Source organism: Oncorhynchus clarkii, chromosome 1 (genome assembly GCF_045791955.1).
Source record: "Oncorhynchus clarkii lewisi isolate Uvic-CL-2024 chromosome 1, UVic_Ocla_1.0, whole genome shotgun sequence".
Classification (NCBI taxonomy): Eukaryota; Metazoa; Chordata; class Actinopteri; order Salmoniformes; family Salmonidae; genus Oncorhynchus; species Oncorhynchus clarkii.
Window position 1 is genome coordinate 16,128,219 of NC_092147.1, and position 16,634 is coordinate 16,144,852.

General features: G+C 41.9%; 1 protein-coding gene across 1 annotated transcript in view; it reads right to left on the reverse strand.

Moving 5' to 3' along the window:
• The window catches only part of LOC139370521 (microtubule-associated serine/threonine-protein kinase 3-like), a 54,954-nt gene that overhangs the window by 15,427 nt on the left and 22,893 nt on the right, over positions 1 to 16,634 (reverse strand). Inside the window, exons 5-18 of the mRNA XM_071110096.1 lie at positions 14,247 to 14,325; positions 11,342 to 11,499; positions 9,589 to 9,664; positions 9,240 to 9,449; positions 6,624 to 6,725; positions 6,287 to 6,419; positions 6,105 to 6,166; positions 4,204 to 4,292; positions 3,706 to 3,914; positions 3,427 to 3,565; positions 3,211 to 3,343; positions 2,771 to 2,936; positions 2,578 to 2,679; positions 2,217 to 2,339 (exon numbers count right to left, since the gene is read on the reverse strand). Of these exons, the coding sequence (XP_070966197.1) occupies positions 2,217 to 2,339; positions 2,578 to 2,679; positions 2,771 to 2,936; positions 3,211 to 3,343; positions 3,427 to 3,565; positions 3,706 to 3,914; positions 4,204 to 4,292; positions 6,105 to 6,166; positions 6,287 to 6,419; positions 6,624 to 6,725; positions 9,240 to 9,449; positions 9,589 to 9,664; positions 11,342 to 11,499; positions 14,247 to 14,325 (1,781 nt within the window). The remainder of the gene's footprint in view (positions 1 to 2,216; positions 2,340 to 2,577; positions 2,680 to 2,770; positions 2,937 to 3,210; positions 3,344 to 3,426; positions 3,566 to 3,705; positions 3,915 to 4,203; positions 4,293 to 6,104; positions 6,167 to 6,286; positions 6,420 to 6,623; positions 6,726 to 9,239; positions 9,450 to 9,588; positions 9,665 to 11,341; positions 11,500 to 14,246; positions 14,326 to 16,634) is intronic.

The window sequence follows — 16,634 nt, forward strand, 5'->3', positions numbered from 1 at the left end:
TTAGGTTGGAGTCATTAAAACTAGTTTTTCAACCAATCCACAAATTTCTTGTTAACAAACTGTAGTTTTGGCAAGTCGGTTAGAATAAATAATGAAATAATCTATCACAATTCCAGTGGGTCAGAAGCTTGGAAAATTCCAGAAAATTATGTCATGGCTTCTGATAGGCTAATTGACGTCATTTGAGTCAATTGGAGGTGTACCTGTGGATGTATTTCAAGGCCTACCTCCAAACTCAGTGCCTCTTTGCTTGACATCATGGGAAAATCCAAAGAAATCAGCCAAGACCTGTAGACCTCCACAGGTCTGGTTCATCCTAGATACCATGTTCGTCTGTACAAACAATAGTACGCAAGGATAAACACCATGGGACCACGCAGCCGTCATACCGCTCAGGAAGGAGACGCGTTCTGTCTCCTAGAGTTGAACGTACCTTAGTGCGAAAAGTGCAAATCAATCCCAAACCAACAGCAAAGGACCTTGTGAAGATGCTGGAGGAAACCGGTAAAAAAAGTATCTATATCTACAGTAAAACGAGTCCTATATTGACATACCCTGAAAGGCCGCTCAGCAAGGAAGAAGCTAGTGCTCCAAAACCGCCATAAAAAAGCCAAACTACGGTTTGCAACTGCACATGGGGACAACAATCATACTTTTTTAAGAAATGTCCTCTGGTCTGATTAAACAAAAATAGAACTGTTTGGCCATAATGACCATCGTTATGTTTGGAGGAAAAAGGGGGAGGCTTGCAAGCTGAAGAACACCATCCCAACCGTGAAGCACGGGGTGGCAGCATCATGTTGCGGGGGTGCTTTGCTGCAGGAGGGACTGGTGCACTTCACAAAATAGATGGCATCGTGAGGATGGAAAATTATGTGGATATATTGAAGCAACATCACCATCTCAAGATCAGTCAGGAATTTAAAGCTTGGTCGCAAATGGGTCTTCCAAATGGACAATGACCCCAAGCATAATTCCAAAGTTGTGGGAAAATGGCTTAAGGACAACAAAGTCAAGGTATTGGAGTGACCCTCCCAAAGCCCTGACCTCAATCCTATAGAAAATATGTGAGCAGAACTGAAAAAGCGTGTGCAAGCAAGGAGACCTGCAAACCTGATTCAGTTACACCAGCTCTGTCAGGAGGAATGGGCCAAAATTCACCCAACATATTGTGGGAAGCTTATGGAAGCCAACCCGAAACGTTTGACCCAAGTTAAACAATTTAAAGGCATTGCTACCAAATACTAATTGAGTGCATGTAAACTTCTGACCCACTGGGAATGTGATGAAATAAAATAAAGCTGAAATAAAATCACTACTATTATTCTGACATTTCACATTCTTAAAATAAAGTGGTGATCCTAACTGACCTAAGACAGGGAGTTTTTACTAGGATTAAATGTCAGGAATTGTGAAAAACTGAGTTTAAATGTATTTGGCTAAGGTGTATGTAAACTTCCAACTTCAACTGTATATTTATGGCCATTTTCTGAAATTACAATACAATTTATAATTATTATTTTTCACCCTAAGTAGCACCTTTAATAAGACCTGCTCTTTTAAGTTCTCTTGTGCACTTTACACTGTTATCTTCCATTCATTGTTCTGTTTTGTGTTGTGTGATGTCTCATGTGTAACTATAGTCTTAGACAAAAAGGTTCCAAAAGGGTTCTTCGGCTGTCTGCATAGGAGAACCCTTTTGAAGAACCCTTTTTGGTTCCAGGGAAAACACTTTTTGGTTCAAGGTAAAACCTTTTTTGGTTCCAGGTAAAACTGTCTGTGGAAAATGGTTCTACTTGGAACCAAAAGGGTTCTTCTACCTGGAACCAAAAAGGGTTCTTCAAAAGGGGTTCTCATATGGGAACAGCTGATGAACCCTTTTAGGTTCTTGATAGCACCCTTTTTCTAAGCGTGTATGGCTGTGTTACCGCAGGCAGCCCATTCTGATATTTTTTCCACTAATTGGTCTTTTGACCAATCATATCAGATCACCTCATTTTCAGAGCTGAACTGAATGGTCAAAAGACCAGAATTTGGCTGCCTGTCTAAACGCAGCCATACACTATTAGTTTTAGGAGAACAGACTATGTATGCTGCTTTTGTGGCCAGTGCTCACTTGGAAAATATATGTACATTTCTATGTGACTTCTCTGTTTAAATAAAGGATAAATAAAAATACATGAAAAAAAGACCACTTGTGAAGGACTGCCACGTACTGTCAAAGTAGCTGGTGTCGTCCTCCGCTTCCAGTTGAGGGATGAATTCTGCTTTCTGTCGCAGTAGCCCGTTCCAGTCCAGATGCAAGAAAAAGCAGTGTCGTTTGACCTCAGGTGCTCCTCCTAGAACAAAATGTATTTTTGTAGATCACAGTCATGTGAGTAGATTTCAGAACAATAGCCAACAGCAAAACGTCAGACCGGGATGACGTGAAATGGAAGACGAGGGCTTGGTTCCAATATCTACACTAGCGCACCACTAAGAATTAAGCAATTGAACATGAATTCCATGTGAGATTGGACATGAATTCCATGTGGGGTGTTAGTAGGATATTGGAATGTAGCAGAGTGGTTTACGTACCTGTCCCCAGGCGCTCCAGAGGGCTCTGCCTCAGCAGCCGTGTGATCATGTCCTGGGCGTCTGCAGGTAAAGCTTCGTCCCCATCGGGCCAGGTGATGTCATCTGTACATCAGGCAAGCACACGTTAATCTCCACATTGAACACCATTTTAAAAAGCCTATACACTGTTTATATTCCATCAATGGATACTTGCCACTGACAACTTGCCCAAAGAGTTCCTCGGGCGTGTCCCCAAAGAAGGGCACACATCCAACCAGGAACTCATACAGGATGACGCCCATGGCCCACCAGTCTACTGGCTTCCCATAGCCCTGTCTCAGTATCACCTCTGGGGCTATGTACTCTGGGGTGCCGCACACCTAGAGAACCACACCGATAATGTTGAATTATACCTTTAGCATGTGTATTTTTAACACATTGACATTTAGTTACACAGTAGTTATGAGATGGTACACCTATACTGGATTGAGTATTTGACCTGGTGTAAGTGTGTGAATATGTGCCTTTGTGTTCAAGACATGTGTCTGGCATTTTCGGTATATTGTTGTCCTATGCCTTACTATGGAGCTGAATGTACTTTATTTATAGTGAAATGACAAATAAAGGGTTAAGTTTTACAGCACTGACTCCCACCTGTTTGTCGATGAACTCCCTGGTGTCTTTCTCCATGTGACCCTCATACAGGTTGGTAGTCATGTTCATCAGGCCAACTCTGGACAGGCCAAAGTCAGTCAGTTTGATGTGGCCCATAGAGGTGATCAACAAGCTGCAGGGGGATGGAGAGAAATGTTCAAACTACACTTTCTTCAACTTGAGCTGTGTAAAGACTAAAGCTGGTTCTGTACACACTTGTCAGGTTTGAGGTCTCTATGGACGATGCCGTAGTTGTGAAGGTACTCTAAGGCCAGCACAGTCTCAGCAAAGTACATCCGGGTCATGTCCACAGGAAGGGGGCCCATGTTCTTCAGCAGGTTGGCACAGTCCCCACCTGCAAGAGATGACCAAACGTTATGCTTCAGCTACGAGAAATCATGGGTAAGAACACATTCACCGTTCCAACTTTTTTCATTCAGTCCGCCTCTTTTAGAAAACACATCAGTCTTGGGGTAGATCATCATATGACATTACCTTCCACATACTCCATCACCATGCACAGGTGGCGCCGTGTCTCGAAGGAGCAAAACATGGAGACCACGAAGGGGTTCTCGGCGAAGGTCAGGATGTCCCGCTCCACAAACACCTGCTGGATCTGGTTCCTCAGGACTAGGTTCTGCCGGTTGATCTTCTTCATGGCGAAACGCTGCCGGGTGTTTTTGTGACGGACCAGGTACACAGCCCTGCCAACCGCCACAGGACAAGAGCCATGGTCATACAATACCTCCACATTGATAAACCATGACTACAGGGGTAGGTTAATTCATAGTAAGTGGAAGTGTGTTCTATTTTTTCAGTAGTCTAAATGTTTACCAATCATGACATAAGTCTACAGTTGACCTTTTAACTTGAACCTTGAACTGACTATTGCTGAGTGCATTGATTTATAGTAAATATATGTCAGCTAATAGCTAATTGGGAGTTGTTTTTTAGTTATTAGTGTGGTTAACCACCTGTCTGTTTAGCGCTTACCCATAAGCTCCATTACTGATGAGCTTGATGGTTTCAAAGTCACTCTCCAGTGGTTTCCTTCGCGTTGGGGTCTGTGGACACTTGTTCTGCTGCAAACAGTGCAAACAACAAGAGAAGTGTCATGACTGTCCACGAGAATCCAAACAGGTCAGATCAGGTTTGAAATGAAAAACTTCAACCAGACCCCCTCTCACGGGCAGAGGATGGAACTGGTGGGGATTAACAGCTCGCGTTCTGGTGTAAATCAAAAGAAGATTCAGGTCTCCCTCTCCAAATTCACCAAAGGAATGTGTCTTTGTTTCAAGAGACTTTTCCCACCGAAACTCTAACATGTTCAAAAGCGAATACTGGAACAATATTTCTAACATAGAACATGGGGAATGGTCAGAGACAATCTATAGAACACTAATGTCATAGTGTTTGTTATTTTGTGGTGTCATTAAAAATGTTATGAAGGAAATACTGTAACTTGGAAAGTATACCCAATTCCATCCGATGTGTTGTGCATGTAATATGAAAAATGATTAAAGTATTTTTGTTAAGTAAGGGATGTGATTTTAGGATCCGTAAGAGATAATTGATTTACATAAACTTTGAACAGTGATAAAAGTCACGCCCCTGAGTGAGGTCAGAGAGCGTGTCAGCCTGACAAAACCGCCCTTTCGAACAAACTGTATAAAATGATGGGTTAAGAAATTAACATACTAGACCAGAGAGAAGTAGAGCTGCAGCTCATGTTTAAAAGTGGTCTGAACTCTGAATCTCAACACGAGGTAGCGACAAACTCACCTCCCGGACAATCACTGGTACGGCTGATTAGCTATTCTAACTGTCCTAACGAAAGTGAATTTAAGTGGGACTATTCTACTACTCTGTTCAAACCATCGTATTACGCTACTCTCATCACCCCACTGGGAACCATCGACACGGCTGGCTAGCCTATAAAGAAGCATCTTCAGGAGCGAATGGAAGGAAAACCAATTCTGTAGTTCTGTTCAGGACTACATGACAAGTCACCGGATACCGGACAACTACAGAGAAGAAAAACAGTAAAAGAGTTGTTGGAACCATTTTTTTGGACAATCAGAGCCTTACAAGTGTGCCGTGAAAAGGCCAACCCCCATTCCAAGGCCCTGTCCAACGAGATAGATATGGAATTTCACGTAACATTCATGATTTCTTACTCAAAGAGGGCGGCGGTTCATGTGCAAAGTATATGACACAGTAAATGAGTAGTTTCTAAATGTACTAAGGTTAAGTGTCTCTGTCCCTCTCTGCCCCCCCCATCCCCATCTCTTTTGTAACAAGCAGCCATGTTGTTATCATTCCACTAGGGACCTGTTTTTAACCTATGAAGTGTGTATGTTCATTCTGTATTACCATTTACTTAGCTTGTAAATAAATAAATAAACCAATTTGTGCAGTACTGAATCATGAGGCTCAGGTTTTTGCAGATGCAAGGAGGTTACAACTGTTCAGAATGATGATATGATACAAGTTTATGATTAATAAGTTGACTATTTATAGATGTGATAGGTAAAGACCTTTAGAGTTTCATTCGGGAGATGGTACCTCTTTAAAGAACCACTCTCGTGGTGCCCCAGAACCTAATGAGTTAATTGTTACATGATTATTTTAATTTGATAACAATTAAACATATTTAGGTAATTAGATAAATAACAGTCTTCAGATTAATGTTAAAGTCAAGTCACGACAAGTTAGGAGGCTCACATTATAAAGAAGGTGCCCAGGAACTCATTATCCGACTGGCACAGGTATAATTACATAGCCAGACTACTAAATTAAGTCATGTAAACAAAGCTGCTATCAGGACCTATATTGTTAATTGAAAGTCCTGTTATTTTATTCTGCAGGCTCTATCAGGGTGGCTAACTCCTTACCTCCACCGACTCATCAAACTTCACTGTCATTGACGGAGCAGACTGTTCAAGCTGTACCATATCTAAAAGAGCAGGGGAGAAAGATATGATTGATCAGCAATGCATGATATTTACTGGTTCTGGATGTCTGCCTCAAGTGCGGTAAATTCAGGTCAATGTTATGGCAAAAGATGTACCAATACCTTCGAGGGGGTCGCGAGTCAAGCCCAGTTGGTTGATGATGTAACGTGGAATGTCCGTCTTGATGCCCTGGCCCTCTTTGGCATGACCCTCGGCTGCCTCCAGCAGATGATAGAACTCTTCCGGGTCAAATTCCTGCCAATTACATCCAAGGCCCATTAAATTAGATTGGATTAAGGTGAATAAAATCACCTGGCCATGAAAGAGCTTATTGGCAATGCAGTGGCTTAAAAACCTTCAATTCCCCAAGCAACAACAGATTAAGAGAGACGGCTTTCCATCGCTCTCAACAGAATCGCTCTCATTTTCAATCAGAATGAGACTTTCTCTCCATCTCACCAGGCACTCAAGCAGCCTCGCCGGTCGGGATATGATGATGAGAATCTTCTTCACCAGCTGGGTGATGACGGATACCTCCTCGCTCTCTGAGCGATCGTACGCCTGAAATGCAAAGACAAAATGTTTTGGCTTTTTAACAGCATAACATGGAGATTATCAACTTTGTTGAAGACACAGAGATCAAAAAGAGAAAAGTCTATTCACATCTTTCGCCATAGCAAGAACACAACCACATAGCATTAAAGCTAGCATACTATGTCCAAAACAACCTAGCTACATGCAGAATGATGACAGAATAGATATCTTGCAGAGATAGGTCCTGTCCAGAAAGAAACCCTAGCCCAGTGGTATTCAACTCTTACCCTACAAGGTCCGGACCCTGCTGGTTTTCTGTTCCACCTGACAATTAATTACACCCATTGTCCCAGGTCTAAATCAGTCCCTTATTAGAGGAGAACAATGAAAAAAACACAGTGGAACTGGCTTCGAGATCCAGAGTTGAGTTTGAGGGCGCTAGCCCTGACCCACTGGGGACACACTCGTTGAATCAGAGTTGTTTCTACGTCATTTCAATTAAATTACATTTGAACCAACGTGGAATAGACGTCGGTGCAGTTGGTAGACACCTCTGTAGATCTGAGAGGACTGGATAAGTGTACATAATATGGCAATAATTCCACCCAAATGCCGAGGGGGAAGGAGCTAGCCGCTAGGGGTTGTTCATGGACAGGACCACACAGTGCAGTTTCTTTTCAAATCTCTTTGGTGCCTTCAAGGGAAGAAATTACACTTGTGCTTGTTAGAAAATACTTCAGTGGATGATCAATTCCAGGGAATAGATTGTTCTACAGTACACAAATCAGGAAGCCAATGGTTCTTAAGCCCTTACACTATGCATCAGTATAGGAAACCCAATATAAGCATTGTAATCATGTTCTAGTTCACGAGGATCAAGAGGCAGAATAGCATTGGTGATTGCTGCGGTGTCCTTTGAGGTCAGGGGCAAATGTCTGGACAGCTGTCAGTGTACAGACACACACAAAAAGAGGACAACTAACTATTTACCACACATTACATTAAGTGAGTTTGGCTTCAAGGCAAACTGTCTGCTCAGGTTAGAGTGGTGAGAGCAACACTGAGTTTCGAATAAGGGCAGCTCTGCGGAAGAGAATGCTCTGAAGTCTTATCTAGATGAACCACCTAGACACAGCAAGAATGCAGTGAGAACTCTTTTGAATTAAAGATGCAAAACAGGAAATATGTTGTGCATCATGGAAAGACGCCTCACTGGAAACAACCCCACGGGACCACATGAGACGGGCTCAGTCAGACTCATAAAAAATGAAACAAGCCAAAGCAATGAAGACGAATGTCTGAAGAAGGAAGCAAAAAGTAATGTGTCCCCCTGAACAGATGGATAAAATGTGGCAACATGGGTATCCCCACAACAATGCGTCAGAGAGGACGTTACATTAAACAAACGAGAATATTCCTCTTGCGTATTCCGAAAGCCCCCTGATTCAAACAGTGAGTCATCGTCGTTGAGTCTGCCTTGAATTAACATGGCAAGGGTGACAAACTGCACTAATGAAACCACATAACTAACACGCCCCCCAAAAACAACTTATCTATTCCTCAGGTTGACATATCCATACCGTAGTTTTGAGGATATTTCGGTGCAAGAAAACTGGCCATGTCAAAGGATCATTTATTTCACTGTATGGGAACACATTTATCATCTCAGCTGTGCCCCTGCCATGCCTGCTATCTGAAAGTACACACTGGCTGTCCACACAGGACAAAGATGTTGCCATAGAAACAACCATTCTATCATAACAGTGATAAGACCATAGAATTAGAATACATTAGTAATTTAATAGGATCTATACGAATAAGAGAGTACAGATCAGTCGCACTACCAATTACGGGGAAATTCCATTTCCAAATCTATTGTGCACTTTAGGGCTTGAGACTGTCTGGCTAATCGTTTCTCTTGGCCCAGGCTCAATCAATTCCTCTTGATTTAGCGCCATCACATTTGGATGTTTAACTGATGAACAAGTAGTTAATTTATACCCAGCAGCATTAATATGGTAGGGTTGTCTCTACATGTATATGGACAGTTTAATGATGTTGATAATTCCCTAGACAGACAGCAAAATCAATGAGGGGAGGAAGTGATGTAACAGGCAAAGTTCATTGTCAGTGTTGGCATGAGGCTTTGCTCACTCAGTCACTGTTAGTGAACAGTGAACCGAAGCTAAAGGACAGAAGCCAGAAGATCCCTCAGGAATTGTTTAAATGTCTTCAATTTTTCCCTCTGATGCCAGACTATGGTCTTTCTTTTTTCATTCCTTCAGTCTTAACCTTTGAGAAAAACTCCACAACCTCTTTAGAAACGAATAAGGACAAACTATGAGTATTGAACTTTAGACAGATTAGCAAGTGAAAAAAGTAGCAGTAGAATCCTAAGCAAATCATGCAAATCATTAAACAATGGGTAGTCTGAGGGATCAGACTCAAGTGAGAGTTATCGGCTGATCACATTGTTGAATCTAAGATTGATAACTATCACATTGCTGAACCCAGACACAAAGACATGTGTGGACATCCCACCTCGTGGAGCAGCTTCTCCAGTTTATCCTGCAACTCCACAAAGTAGTGCAAGGTGACCAGGCCCGTGTGGGACTTGTCCAGACAGTCTCGGACCAGCTCCACCAGCTGGTGCTGGATGAAGCCCAGTACACCATCAGACAGTGGGAGGGTGCTTTCTGAGGAGCAGGCAGTGACGATATCCAGCAAGAGCTCCTCCATCTGCAGTGTGGCCTAAAGACAACACACATTCACAAACACACACCGAAGCACTTGTTACGCAAGATCAGAGAGCATAAGTGTTCTGATTATTGCAAATACAAACAGACATTGCCTCCTGTACAAAAAAGGGGGAGAAGACAACATGACATACCTTGGGAAAACGTTCTTTGTAAACATGGTTCATCATGACGACCTCATTATCGAATGAACCCATTGTTCTTGCGGGGCTACAACAGAAAAGGACATGAAGCTGGTCAATTTCTATTATTCCAATACAACCAAATGGACTGACAGAGCTCGGCCGTTCTTATTGGGTGGGTGCAATCTTTTGAATAATGGCAAAAATTATCATCCCACAAATATTTATTGTGGAAAAGTGACTGTGCACCATTTTGACAAAAAAATGTAATAGAATCCCTTCAAAACATCTAAATCAACACGTTATTTTACTTCCAAGCTCATGTCCTGTTTTACTGTTACTTTAGATTTTTAAAAATATATATATATATTTTTTTAAACTTCAGTATTAGGTAAGATAACAGCTAAGATACTGTAAGTTATTGACCACATCTGTCTGGCCCATATATCCAACAAACAGGGCCTTAGTTTTCCCCTTTTCCTGCTTAAACTCATTGTCCAAGAGTTAGGGGGACAGAGCAGAAACACACCCCATCCACAGACCCATTCTGTTTTTTTTGTTGCCATGAAAGAGGCCTCTGTTGCAGCAGATGGCAACCTGCGGTGGGCCCTGCAGCTGCTGCCCCCCCCCCCCCAGCCTAGCAGGTTCCCGCAGTGCTCTGTTAGCAAACCACCCACGCACGGCAGACCACACCATGCCACAAGAACACAGGGAGCAGAGCATGGTACACAACGCTGCTCTCTTCTCTGCCTTAAGCCACACAGCAGCACCACGCACTGTCGTCCCGTCTGCGTAGGGTATTTTGAAATACAGAAGTGGATTTTCAATACAATATTTGTTTGTTTTTTTGTGTTTGGGGAGGGGGGTGCTTATAAGTTAACTATCAAAGATGTGCCAAATACATAATCTCCAGCTCAGGGCTCCAGCGATGCATTAGGTTTGCTAGCTAGTAGCTAGCTTGCAAGATCAAGCTTCTTGGTTCTTGGTTACAGCAGAGACAATCAGTTCCCTCCTTGATCAAGATCCCTGCTGCCTCATTTTATTTAAAACAAAAATAGTGTGAACTGCTGGCAATACCGTATACCTTGGTATGGGAAAGGGGATATATATTTAGTTGTGAATGGATTCAATCAAAATGTGCCTTCCGCATTTAACCGAACCCCTCTGAATCAGAGAGGTGCGGGAGGCTGCCTTAATCAACGTCCACGTCATCAATGCCCCTGGAAGCAGTTGTTGTTGGGGGGGGGGGAGTGTTGACTGCCTTGCCGGCTTAGGGATTCGAACGCTCATCAACCGCTAGGCTACCTGCCGCCCGCTAGGCTACCTGGTACAGGAATGGTATGAAAATCTGAATACCACCCAACCCCAGTAGTGAGCTTAGCCAAAGGTCAACTTGAGGCGTGCTGAATATTGGCAAATGCAAAATACTTTGCTTTACTTTGAATACAGGAATGACCACATTTGGGCTGAACACCCTTTGTCAATACTGGCAGCAGGGTTGGATTGCACAAAGCAGGATTGTTGGCTGGCTCCACTGTAAAACCTCCACTGACTCAAGTTTAGTCCACACCTAGGCGGCTCTCTTGTTTTGGAAGTACCAATTTGCATGTAGTAACTTCCCATGTCTGACAATAAAACAAAAAAACTCCACAAAAACAAACGTAAGGTGATGATGCATTAAATCTAATTTTGATGATATAGCACTTCATTATTATTGTTCAAGGACGGCTCATTACAGTTCAGGCAAGAGGTAACTGCCGGCTACCTGAGGCTGTGGGAGCGAGGGCGCATGAACGGTGAGGGTCTCACTTCCTCGTCGGCCACATTCTCCGAGCTGAGGAAGTGCTTGAACAGGAAGTGGAGTTGGTCTTGAGTGGGCTGGTAGGGCAGCTGGTGCAGGCGCTCCTGGGAGGAGGAGGAGGACTGGAGAAAAATAAGTACATATCTTTCAAGGGTTCCATTGGTCTAGGTAAATGCCCACTCAAAAAAATCAACACATTATCCCACTGACATATGTAAGAGAACTGTGTTTGACATCATATTTTAAAATTCAAAAGCCAACACTTTATCCTGAAAGATGGAGGATTGGTATCATATTTAGGACAAGAAAACTGTTATTTTTTTCTTGCGGCTATTGAGGCTGAGCACATTCTTTTTGTTAATCTTTTTATTCGATGAAAAGCACACACTGGCCACTTCTGGCAATCTGTCCAATTTTTCGCCCCATGAGTCCTGAATAGCAGTGATGTCCCTTTTCTGCCTGAACATAAAGAGGGCCTCTGACAGGCCTATTGTCCCAGTCTGACCTCGCCGCATGTGCCAGGTTTTACCTCATTAAACTCCCTAAAAGTGGAGGAACACACGGCCTGTTCTCATCTCACCATCTTTCTCCTACAGACCTTAGATTTTTCACATTGTCTCATGTTGTTCTCCTACTCTGTACTTTAGTTTATTAATTAGACCATGTCATGACATTGGCCTGGGAGGTAGGTTTATGACCGTCATAAATACCTTTTCCCCCCTTTTTCCTCTCTCTACCCTACTGATGTTACATTTGCAAAGCCCTTGGTTAACATATAGATTCTGGGAACATCAGAAGGTGGGGGGAAATGAACTATATTCTGGTAATCAGACCAACTGAACATATGCGGTGGTACTTAATGAATATGATGTCAGTTCGGTTGTCATCTGAGACATTGTCATCAATGATAAGATGACAAACTCTACAGTGGAAAGTCTACACAGAGTTATCGGATTCACATGGAATTGTTGTTCAATTTAAATGTTTGAATATGAAATTCTTTGTGATGGGATGAAATGTGATTTTAGCTTCTAAAATGTGAGATTTGGGTTTTCATAAGATAGGGCTCTACTCAATCAGTGGCCCGCCCCTGTGAAGGGACATGGGCTATAAAACTTTTCAAACACGCCCTCATCTCCCGTGACGACAATGTAACCTCCTGTTCCGAGGACGTGAGGACGACAGTCCGATGTCAGAATGGTTCAGATAATAACTACAGAACGAAGCCAACATCAGCGTGAGCTTTGGTTGCGAATGGTATGAACTTTGAACTCTTATTCACTACAGAAGTGATACCTCCTAGCCGTTGAGTTAGCAACAGCCGCTGCAAACGAGGGTTCGGGAGGAACAGACAGAGTATCCCGTCTACCGCACAACGACGTTACTACAACGTATTCAATTTACCAGCAGAGACATTCTTCAAAGGACACAGGACTCGGTTGGGCAACACGGCCTTCCATCTACCACCAACCTACCGAAGCGCAGCTCAGAGTAAATATTTATTGCATTTTCCTTTTCCAAATGGGAAGTAATTTAGAATGCATAAGATACTGTATTTACAATAGCACAGCTTCGCCCTTTGTTCCTCAGTCTTCCCGCTCTTTCACTCAAACCCAGCCCCTTTTCTTTCGTGTAACCAGCTGTCATATCTGTTCCGCCCGCTAGGGACGTTTTCCTTCATGACGTAATTTGTAATCAAGTTATGATTTAATTATGTGTATGTGTAATTCTGTGTGATTAGTTAGGTATTTAGGAAATAAATAATTAAACCCAATTTTGTATTGCTAGTTCAACTTGTTAGCCAGGGTTCGTGCAGATAACCAAGAATTTATAACTTTCAGATGAGACTGAATTAAGATGACGATTAATATTGACTGCTATTGATGTAAAATATTACTAGGTCTTTAAGAGTTTATTCGTAAGATAAGAGCTCTATAAATATTATTTTGTGGTGGCCGACTCTCTAGTTAATTACAGTTACATGATTAGCTCAATCAGGTAATCTTAATTACAGATAAATTATTTTATAGAATATTATGTCATATCACTTAATCCGGCATAGCCAAAGACACGACAACCATTTTTTTTAAACGAGCACACACAAAACTTGAAAAAGCCGTACATACATAGGAGTAAAATCATGGAGGATAACACAAAGTCTGGGACTTATTTCCATTGTGGTCCTCTTGAGACAAGATGGCTAGATATAGTGTCACGCAGGACATTTAGAGGGGAAAAGGAACCAAGCTAGTCTGTCAGAAACATGGATGCTGGTGGATTTGTGAGCAGAGGAGTTTGTGTTTAGGGTTTGTTGAGACATATGAAGAGCAGAGTCCTAATCTCTCATCAGTCACAATAGAGCAGTGGTCCTCCCCTTCCTTGGAGGAGGAGGAGACTCCACTGCTATAGAGCCCCCACACTTTCTCTCTTATAAAATACTTACACAACTTAAACGTATTCTGATGATTATGTTAATGCATTAACAATATTCACAGGGTAAGAAAAATGTAAGATGAGGGCATTTGAGTGCGAACCACTAAGACACCAGACCATTGATAACGCTCTTCAAAAGCATCAAATCATATTACGAGCACAAATACAGAACATTAGCCCATCACGTCACACTTAATATATGCATGTCCTATGGACATTATCCACCGCAGGCTAGGAGTCAAACATGATGGCTCATTCAGACAGATGATGATTCCAGTCAGGATTTGTCCTGTCTGGTCACATGGTCAGTGTCCATACATCGTCTCTGTCAGCCTCAGATGTATATTATCTTGTTTAATGGTATAGGTGGTGTTGTGTAACTGCAGTTTCATATGGCCCCTGTGGGAGTGGAGTGGGGCTAGGTTTAGAGACGTACAGAGACGGTAGAGCTGGGGGGATTGGTTCCGTAGCCGGAAGAGGGGAGGGACGCCAGCGACCATCTTCTGCCTTCCGTTCTGGTGAAAAAAAGGCACATGCATTATTATGTAACCTTTTATATTTACATATCATATCCCAAACTCCCTTATAACACATTATGTCGTCCCAGCACTACAACACTTTGCGGTGTCTTCTTATTACTTTGTTGTTCATGTAATATACATTGAGGGATTATGTTATGTGTAATCAATATGCACGTGTCACAGTGTATCTGGGCTGAGGAAATAAAAGGGGATTTTACATTTTGGTTTGAGGAAATGTGGTTATCAATTTAAAGCTGGGCATGAGAAAAGCATGAAGGACAATAGGATAAGCGAAATAAGTACCTGTCAGTGCGAGCCATGTGGCGGAGGTCACGGCAGCAGGAGAAGCAGGAGAGAGATGGTGAACATTTTGAACTGTTACATCTCTCTACAGTCCCATGCTTAGACCAAACATGACTGTGATAGTGAGCCACTGACCTGTGACATTTCATTTGACATATGAAGTCTGACACAATTGGCTTATGTGTCAGTCTTAATTTGTCTAGCCCAACACCAATTTAAAGAGCAAAGAAATGTGCATAGCACTTTCGTTCTTTCTACTGTAATCACCAGGGATATGGGTCACTGACATTAGAAGGGGCTCTAGTCCAGTGGAGTTCTTTTTCAGCCCATTTCCAGAGACATTGTATAAAACCATGTATTTTCCAATCACATCTGGGTTAAGAAAAATCACATTTCTCTAGATATGCATAACCAATAATGTGATGTGCCTTTATTCTAAATTAGAGATGGCTGTTACCATCAGGAATCTAAGTGTTTACAGGTTGCACTGGAAAATCCAGGGTCGTGAATAAAGGGATGTTGAGTAACTGCGAGCACACTGCTGGCCAAATGTGGTTTTGAAGAGGATCGGATGAAAGCATACTTAAAGCAAATCGCTCCAGCTTAAAGGATTGAGCAGTTCTTGGTTGAACGTTACGACAACCGCTATCAAACGCATTGTAAAGACATCAACGCACTTCAATCAACAATCATTGACTTTATATTTATACATCGTTGCACACACACACACACACACACACAGTGAATGGTCCTGGTGCACCAAAAAAAATGTGTTGAGAGAAGCCAGTCTGGATTTGACTGCACTCCAACCACATCACATCGAGAGCAATACTGACAGAATTACTTCAATTCTTGCATTTCTTTGTTTTGTTGTCCTCCGGTGGCTAGCTAGCCAGCTAAAATTGTCCCTTTCCTAAATGAGCAATGGTTGGAGATAAGGATTTGGACTTGTAGTTTTACTTAATTCTCCATACTGGCCAATGATTATAATGGTGATTCTGAGCCAACCATAAATTCATACATTGTGCCCCTGGCCTGAGAGGATGGAAGTGCAATATGCACAGTAGCTAGATGTGGAAGGCTAATGTTAACTACAGTGGTGTAAAGTACTTAAGTAAAAATACTTTAAAGTACTACTTAAGTCGTTTTTTTCAGTATCTGTACTTTACTATTTATATTTTTGACAAGTTTTACTTCACTACATTCCTAGAGAAAATAATCAAATTTTTAATCCATACTTTTTCCCCTCACACCTAAAAGTACTCCTTACATTTTGAATGCTAAGCAGGACAGGGAAATGGTCTGATTCACACACTTATCAAGAAATCATCCCTGGTCATCCCTACTGCTTCTGATCTGACAGATTCACTAAACACAAATGCTTCATTTGTAAATAATATGAGTGTCGGAGTGTGCCCCTTGCTATCTGTAAATAAATAAAAAACAAGAAAATTGTGCTGTCTGGTTTGCTTAATAAGGAATTCGCAATGATTTATACTTTTACTTTTGATACTTAAGTACATTTTATCAATTACATTTACATTTGATACTTAATTATATTTATAACCAAATACTTTTAGACTTCTACTCAAGTAGTATTTTACTGGCTGACTTTCACTTGAGTCATTTTCTATTAAGGTATCTTTACTTTTACTCAAGTATAACAATTGAGTACTTTTCCACCACTGGTTAACTAGTTAAAGTTGCCCATGAAAGGAAGTTAGGCTAGCGAGCAAGCATTTTAGCCAGGTAGCCTTGGACAAAAAATAAAAGCATGTACTGTATGACAGAGTCGTAGACCGTTTTGTCAACATGAAAGAGAGGAGGATGGCATTGGTGTTTCTCTACAAGTAGTGTGAGTATATATATCACGGTCATAAGGCATATGAACCAACAAGTTATAGAGCAAACGTAATTATCACAACAAATACAGCACCAGTCAAAAGTTTAGACAGACCTACTCATTCAAGGGTTTTCTTTATTTTTTACTATTTTCTACT